At 49.6% G+C, this 8,136-nt stretch overlaps 1 protein-coding gene across 3 annotated transcripts in view; it reads left to right on the forward strand.

The window, feature by feature from the left end:
- Window positions 1-4,260, forward strand: part of BoLA (major histocompatibility complex, class I, A) — a 118,210-nt gene extending 113,950 nt beyond the window's left edge. The window contains exons 2-8 of one of the 3 annotated variants that reach the window (XM_005223701.5): window positions 207-476; window positions 701-976; window positions 1,578-1,853; window positions 1,969-2,079; window positions 2,498-2,530; window positions 2,670-2,717; window positions 2,880-4,260. In XM_005223701.5, coding sequence (XP_005223758.1) covers window positions 207-476; window positions 701-976; window positions 1,578-1,853; window positions 1,969-2,079; window positions 2,498-2,530; window positions 2,670-2,717; window positions 2,880-2,884 — 1,019 coding nt within the window. In that variant the 3' untranslated portion in view covers window positions 2,885-4,260. The remainder of the gene's footprint in view (window positions 1-206; window positions 477-700; window positions 977-1,577; window positions 1,854-1,968; window positions 2,080-2,497; window positions 2,531-2,669; window positions 2,718-2,879) is intronic. The other 2 variants (XM_002697329.6, XM_059880385.1) reach the window with 2 other exon arrangements.
- The last annotated feature ends 3,876 nt before the right edge of the window (window positions 4,261-8,136 follow it).

Here is an 8,136-nt window from a genome sequence, read left to right on the forward strand (position 1 = left end):
CGCCCAGACCCGTCCTCTCCCACCTGGTCCCGTCCTGTCCCTCCCCTGCTTCCCGCCCCTTTTCTCTCCCCCAAGAAGTCCGGGTCCTCCGACCTTTTCAGTCTCACGGGCCCCTAGCCCCCTCCCCACTCCCGGCCCCATCACCTCTGACCCGGGACCCGCTCCAGGACGAACATCGGGCCGGTCTCACCCCACCCCGCCCCCAGGCTCCCACTCCCTGAGCTATTTCAACACCGGAGTGTACCAGCCCGGCCTCGGGGAGCCGCGATTCTTTGCCGTCGGCTACGTGGACGACACGCAGTTCGCGCGGTTCGACAGCGACGCCCCGAATCCGAGAATGGAGCCGCGGGCGCCGTGGATGGAGCAGGAGGGCCCGGAATATTGGGAAGAGATGACACGAGATGCCAAGGAAAGTCAACAGAAATCCCGATTATGCTTGTACAACCTGCGCGGCTACTACAACCAGAGCGAGGCCGGTGAGCGACGCGGGCCCGGGTCCAGGTCACGACCCCCATCCCCAGGGACTGGCTGGGGTCGCCCCGAATCTCTGGGTCCGAGGGTCACTTCGACATTGCGGGATCCTCACCGCCCTCCGCCCCCCGACTCAGGAGGAGCCTGGGGAAGTGGGGTGGGGGGTGGAATTGACCCGGTTTCATTTTCAGTTTGAGTTTAATCACCGCGAGTGGTCAGGGCGGGTCAGAGTCTCACATCCTCCAGGTGATGTTTGGCTGCGAAGTGGGGCCGGACGGGCGCCTGCTCCGTGGATTCTGGCAGAAGGCCTACGACGGCAGAGATTACATCGCCCTGAACGAAGACCTGCGCTCCTGGACCGCAGCGGACACGGTGGCTCAGATCACCAAGCGCAAGTGGGATGTCTCCGGGCAGGCAAAGATCCAACGGAACTACCTAGAGGTCAAGTGCGTGCAGTGGCTCCTCAGACACCTGGAGACGGGAAAGGACACGCTGCTGCGCGCAGGTATGAGGGGCACCGGGCCTCCCTGATCTCCTCTCAGGCTGGAGCTGGCTTTCCACGAGGAGAGGAAAATGGGCTCCTTCTGGAAACACCGCCCCAACTTCTTATCTGGAGAGGGGGGAATACCCAAGGTTTTCATGTTCTGTACAAGACAGTGATACACCAGTGGCCCCATTTCTCTGAAGGACAGTTAAAGCATTCAGTATATTTGGAGAAGCAGAAAACCATCCCCGAAATAACTGGTCAGCAGTGCCCTTTGACCCTGACTGCCATCTGTGAACCATGAGTTTCTCTCAAGGCCTGTTCTCACCCTGAGACCATCTTAGGAGGCCAGACTCCAGCTTTTCTGAGACATTCAGCCTCCACCCAAATTAGGACCATTACTCTGTATTTTCCCCTTACATGGAGTCTCCTACCTTGGCACTCACCCTGACTCCAGAACTTTCCAAGAACTAAGAGTTTTTCCCAGACCCTGGAGTCCAGGCTGGTGTCTGATGTTTGTGCTGCTTCTTTTCAAACCCATTATCTCGTCCATTCTCAGCATGGTCATGTGGTACTGCTTCAGAGGCCCATGGAGTGTGAATTTTCTGATTCTTCTCTTCAGACCCTCCAAAGACACATGTGGCCCATCACCGCATCTCTGACCGTGAGGTCACCCTGAGGTGCTGGGCCCTGGGCTTCTACCCTAAGGAGATCACACTGACCTGGCAGCAAGACGGGGAAGACCTGACTCAGGACATGGAGCTTGTGGAGACCAGGCCTTCAGGGGATGGAACCTTCCAGAAGTGGGCGGCCCTGGTGGTGCCTTCTGGAGAGGAGCAGAGATACACGTGCCGTGTGCAGCACGAGGGGCTTCAGGAGCCCCTCACCCTGAGATGGGGTAAGGAGGGGGTCGGAATGGAGCTTCCTCTCGGTAAAGCAGGAGCCCTTCTGGACATGTTCAGCAAGGTCAGGACTGAAGCCTGAAGTCTGGGCCCCTTCCCTTTCTTCCACAGAACCTCCTCAGCTCTCTGTCCTCATCAAGGGCATCATTGTTGGCCTGATTCTCCTCATGGTCACTGGAGCTGTGGTGACTGGAGCTGTGATTTGGAGGAAGAAGCACTCAGGTAGGGAAAGGAGGGAGGGATCTGAATGTTCTTGTCTCTGGCCCAGGTGGAAGTTTGCCTGCCTCATTACTGAAAAGTACCCTCCACACACATGTGGAATCTGAGCTGATGCTAAGACTGACCCTTTTGTAAAATACATGTGAAAGTGAAAGACAAATTTTTCATCTTCATAATTCCAGTTGGGGGCCTGTGTCTCAGCATTTGAAGGTCAGGAGGGAACGTCCCTGCTGAGAACAGACCTCCAGGAGGGCAGCTGGTCCAGTCCCCCCAACGTCTCCTTCCTTCATGTTCCTGAGCCTATCCTGGATTTTTGGTCACAGTTCTGAAAAGTTCTTTGTGTCCAGGACTGGGGAGTTCCTCTAGGATCTCATGACTCAGTCGTCTCCCTGGTCTCTCACATGATACTTTCTTCTCACAGGTGAAAAAGGAAGGGGCTACACCCAGACTGCAAGTAAGTACAGAGAGGGTGACTCCTGAGACCCTTGTGAGGGTGCAGACAGGAGGCCATGCGGGACTCACCCTCCTCAAAGTGCCTTCTCCAGTTTCTGTCCTGTGGGTTCTGACCATGCTCTGGTCTTGTTCTCCCCCAGGCAGTGACAGTGCCCAGGGCTCTGATGTGTCTCTCACGGTTCCTAAAGGTGAGACCCTGGGGCTTTTAGATTGGGAGAGGAGTTGGGGCAGAGGGAACACACTGGGTGGCAGGGGTCTCTGAGTGGGACATGTGACCGTGTGAGGGGCTATGGAGATTGTCAGGCCTTACATGACTGACTGAACTGGTTCCTGATTCTTTTCTCTCACAGGGTGAGACAGCTGCCTTGTGGGGACTGAGTGATGCTCTGTCCCACTTTGCGACGTCAGATCCCCAGACCCCTCTTTCTGCAGCTGCATCTGAAGGTGTCTGTGCTCCTATAGGGTAACATGAAGAGGTGGGGTGCCGGGAGCCAGCACAGGAGTTCCCACCCATGACAAGGTCATGCGGGTGAGCTCTGACGGGCAAGGCGAGTCAGGGCTCAAGAGGCCCCCTGGACCTGCCTGAGCGTCTACCCCAAAACCAGAATCTGTCTGTTTTACTATTTTATGACTTTTACCAACTCCCTTGACATTCATGGGGGGCTATTCCCAACCACCTTTCTCTGTAAGAAAATCAACCCGACCACCTTTCTCTAAAGAAAATCAACTTAGAGCTCTACTTAATAAGTCTCCTGGGCATAATATGCTATGCTAAGTCACTTCAGTCGTGTCCGACTCTGTGCGACCCCATAGATAGCAGCCCATTAGGCTCCTCTGTCCCTGGGATTCTCCAGGCAGGAATACTGGAGTGGGTTTCCATTTCCTTCTCCAATGCATTAAAGTAAAAAGTGAAAGTCAAGTCACTCAGTCGTGTCCGACTCTTCGCGACCCCATGGACTGCAGCCTACCAGGCTCCTCCGTCCATGGATTTTCCAGGCAGGAGTACTGGAGTGGGGTGCCATTGCCTTCTCCGTGGGCATAATAGGAGTGTTTCAATTCAAACCCCTCTGCTGACTTTCTAGCTTGCCTGACAGGTTTCTTCAGACTACTGCAGCTACGCATGTGATTGTTCACAGCCTCCCAACCATGAGAGGCACGGAAGCTTAAGATATTTTAACAATGCTGAGCTTCTCAGAGAGTTAAAATTGTTAGAATAGAACTAGTAGAGGATTTCTTTGTTGAGCTAATGCTTGCTGCCAAGTTTCCATATCCCTTACCTACTGTGTCCCTGGGAGTGTATTGATTAATATAGTTGGTGTATAGAAATGTAAGTAGTAGCTTTAATGTTTGTAACCTTGGACCCTTGAGTTAATTCTTTTCTTGTTATAGCCCACCACACTTTTGCCCTATAGGAATGCAACTTTATCTAATGCTTTCAGAGGGTGGCGCCTGACTTTAGAATAATCACCTTTAGAGAAAATAAGTTTTCTGATTGACTAACCATTATTCAGAAGAAAGGGTCATAAAATGTTAAGAGGCCTCCTGGCCAGAAGATGATGTAAATCACCTAAAGCCTTTGCATATGATAAGTTTGCAGAAAGAAAGCCGGCCTTCAATATAGAGTCAAGGACTGCTGACCTTGCATGACTCTACATCCCCCTATTATCCTCTATGCACAACTTAAGGTATAAAAGCTACTTTGGAAAATAACATTGTGGACCTTGCTCAACAGGCTTGGTCTCCCTGTGTCGTTCTTGCTTCCTTTTCTCTCCTTTTCTTCTCTTCTCTGTTCTTCCTTCAGGATGACTAATTTGGAGCACGGGGGCCCTCTGAGACCACTTATTTGCCCGGGCTTCTAAGACCCACCTAAGAAGGTGTCTAAGGTGGGGAACTTTCCGCGATTTGAGAGGGTGCCTGTGGCCTCCGTGGGCAGTGCAAACCTGATGTCACAGGTTTTATTGGCTTTCTGAGTAAACCAATTAGTTCAAGCCTCTGTCTCTTTCTCCTTTTATCTATCTTTTTGCCAACACCTTCCTCCCAAGGGAATCCCTGGATCCAACCGGGGCTGGATCCCGGTAGTGGGGAGACTGCCAACCTCTTCCAATCCAAACTCCTGGATTTAAAAAGTGCTGCCTAATAGTCACAGCACTATTAGCACAGCACAGCACTACAGGAGGAATATGCGACCTGTCCGCCTGGGATCTTTTCTGAAGAGAAAATATCATGGTGTGTAGAGTGCAGACCGGTCGGTGTGGGAGGGAGGGTGATCCGCTCTTGTGGGGAAAGCACAGGCAGCACTGATGTCAGTGTGAATGGAGGATGTGCTGTAGCTGCTGCGAGAGAGCAAGTGGCTTGAGTCCACATTAATGAAGATGGAATACAGAGGCGTCTACACTGATCATTCCTTCATCTGGTATTTGTTGTGTGCCTGATAGAGGATGCTCTATTTTTGCATCTGTGAAACCTCAGTGAACTAACAGCAGACACCTTTTGTTGGCCTCGTGCAGTGTGTTCTGGTGAGGGGGGCAGAGTGAGCCTAATAAGTGAGGGAAGTGTCTGCCTAGAGATTGGCAAGTGCTCTGAGGAAGGTGACCCAGAGTATAAGTGTGTGGGTACAGGGAATGTGGCTGTTTTACTAGGGTGGTCAGTGTAGGCTCGTTGAGGAGATGATCTTTGAGTAAAGATGTGAAGGACATGAAAGAATGTCCACAACCATGTCTAGGGGAAGTTCTCTCCAGGCAGAGGAGCCTCCAGTGCAAATGCAGGAGGGCAGGAGAGTGTGTGTGTGTTCAAGGAAGAGCCAGAGGCAGGTGTGGCTGGAAGAGCAAGGAATTGCAATGAGATCCAGTGTCTGTCCAGATCATGTGTGCCTCCAGGATATTAGAAGGTGTCTTATGTCTGTGAAACATGTGGACTCATAAGATGGTTTAAGTTGAAGATGAGCTGGTGTGACTGGTCATTAGAAGCATCAGTCTAACTGCTGAGCAGAATCAGGAGGTGAAGGGTGAGCGATGCAGTGGAGGAGCCTGGAGGATTAGTGCGGTGTCCAGGGTGGGGATGCTGGTGCTCCCCTGGACCCACATTAGATCTAGACAGTCAGGAGTGGAGCCTGAGAATCTGAATTTGCAATAAGGTTGGTGCTGATGCTGCTGGTCTTCAGATCATACTTTTAGTAGCAGGAATGTATGCAGACCAGGATTCACACATGTTGTGTATCAGCCTCACACACAGAGGTTGTTAAATAAGCAATCCCTTGGTCTTGTCCTAAAACTCTGAGAAGGTGGTTCTGGGGAGAGGCTGAACATTTCGTAAGAAGCCCCACAAGCAATTCTGGTGATCAGCCAATTTGGGAACCCCTGAGGTATATGAAAGCGAGTGGCCAGAGAGGGGTCTTAAATCCACATTTAAAAGCATTTTGTTTTCTTCAGAAAGAAAAGGGAATTTATATTGACAATTCATATTGTCAATTATGAGGTATGATGTTGAGAAATAATGTAGTTCTTATTCCACCTGAAGAGTTAGGCAGTGGTTCACAGTTCAGCGTAATGAAATCCTTGCTCTCTGAAACTGTTCTCCAGGTTGAGTTCTTCTCACTCATTCTTGGAGCTAACAATGGGATCCAAATAAAGTTAGACACACAGTACTATATATACATATATGGCTCCACGGGATCAGGATCCAGTGTCCACTCCAGGCCAGGTCCCACAAAGGAACTTTCGGCCCTGCTGGGGCACAGTGTCACTGCTCACACCGTGAGCCCCTCGTGCTGGGCGTGGACCCCGCACTGAGGACGGCCATCACTGAGGCTCCTGACAACTGGAGGTGGTGTGACTCCCACTCTTGACACCCTTGTCAGATGCATCCTGCATAGTTCCAGCTTCTCTGTGTCACAGCGTCCTGAGTAGAGTCTGGCACGTGGTCACCTGAGTGCTGGGACCTCAGCATCATGCTGTGTGCTCTGGCAAGAATATGTGGGAAAGTGGGTTTTTTCTTTAGTGGAGGAAGGTGGTCTCTGCCTCCTACCAAGACTCTTTCAGTGTGGAAGTCTCCTAATGTGGAAATGCTCCTAATCAGGTGAGGGGGAGAAAGGGATGGACAAGAATGTCAAATTTCGATTGTTAGAGCAAAGGTCTGGAACTGGAACTTGACCTGGTACAATGCAGGCACTCGGGTTTGGCTGAAAGAACAAGTGACTAATAAATGCCATCCAGGGTAGACATCGGCTTGCTTACTTGTTTGTTTGTTTTGTTTTCATTGGAGTATAATTGATTTACAATGCTGTGTCACTTTCTGCTGTACAATTCAGTGAATCAGCTAGAAATATATTCAGTCTTTTCTAGATTCTTTCCACATATACACCATTAGAGAGTGCTGGGTAGAGTTCCCTGTGCTGTGCAGTATCCACAGCACTTTAAAGTGCTGCCCAGATGGTGGTGGAGGGAGATCCTAGGAGGATGGCTCTGCTCCAGATGCAGAAGAATCCAGACCAGGTGGGAGCACATCAGCAGGGTCCAGGATGACATTTCCAAAAAAGGAAAAACTGATGGAATATCCGAAGTATCCACACTTCTTGAGTCAGTCATGCAAACAGGGGAATCATTAGAGCTGAATTCATGAGAGCTTCATAGAACATAATCAGCAAAAACAAAGCCTCATCAAGAGGCTCTTCAGTTCTTCACTTTCTGCCATTAAAGTGGTATCATCTTCTTATCTGGGGTTCTTGATATTTATTTCTCCTGGCAATCTTGATTCCAACTTGTGATTCATCCAGCCTGGCATCTTGCCAGCATATAAGTTAAATAAGCAGGGTGACAATCTACAGCCTTATTATACTCCTTTGGCAATTTTAAGCCAGTCTGTAATTCTGTGTCTGTTTCTACCTATTGCTTCTTGACCTGCATACAGGTTTTCAGGAGGCAAGTAAGATAGCCTGGTATTCCCAATCTTTAAGACTATTCCACAGTTTGTTGTGATCCACACAGTCAAAGCCTTTAGCATAGTCAATGAAGCAGATGTTTTTTTGGAATTCTGTTGCTTTCTCTGTGATCCAACAAATGCTGGCAATTTGATCTCTGGTTCCTCTGCCTTTTCTAAACCCAGCTTGTACATCTGGAAGTTCTCAATTCACACACTGCTGACACCTAGCTTGAAGAATTTTGAGCATAATTTTGCTAGCATGTGAAATGAGTACAATTGTACAGTAGTTTAAACATTCTTTGCCATTGCCCTTCTTAGGGATTGGAATGAAAACTGACCTTTTCCAGTCCTTTGGTTCACTTCACTTTCTCATATGTAGAAAAGCATTAAATCCTTTCACGGTAAAATCAGCTCCTTGTGACTAGCAGAAAACCTTTGGAAGACAAGTACTTGATTGCACTGAACTCCCCCCTTCACCAAAATCATATATACTGACCTTCCCTCCGTACCTCTGTGGAGCCGTTTCTCAGAGCTATCTGAGGTGCTGTCTCCCAGGTTGCAGTCCTCATTTTGCCCCAAATAAAACTTAACTCACATCTTAAGTTGAGCATCTTTTTTCTTGACAAGTGTAGTAGGGAAAATAAAAAGCTGAATGAACTAAGTATGATCAATATGTAAATAAAGTGGGAG

This window comes from Bos taurus, chromosome 23, assembly GCF_002263795.3.
Source record: "Bos taurus isolate L1 Dominette 01449 registration number 42190680 breed Hereford chromosome 23, ARS-UCD2.0, whole genome shotgun sequence".
NCBI lineage: Eukaryota > Metazoa > Chordata > Mammalia > Artiodactyla > Bovidae > Bos > Bos taurus.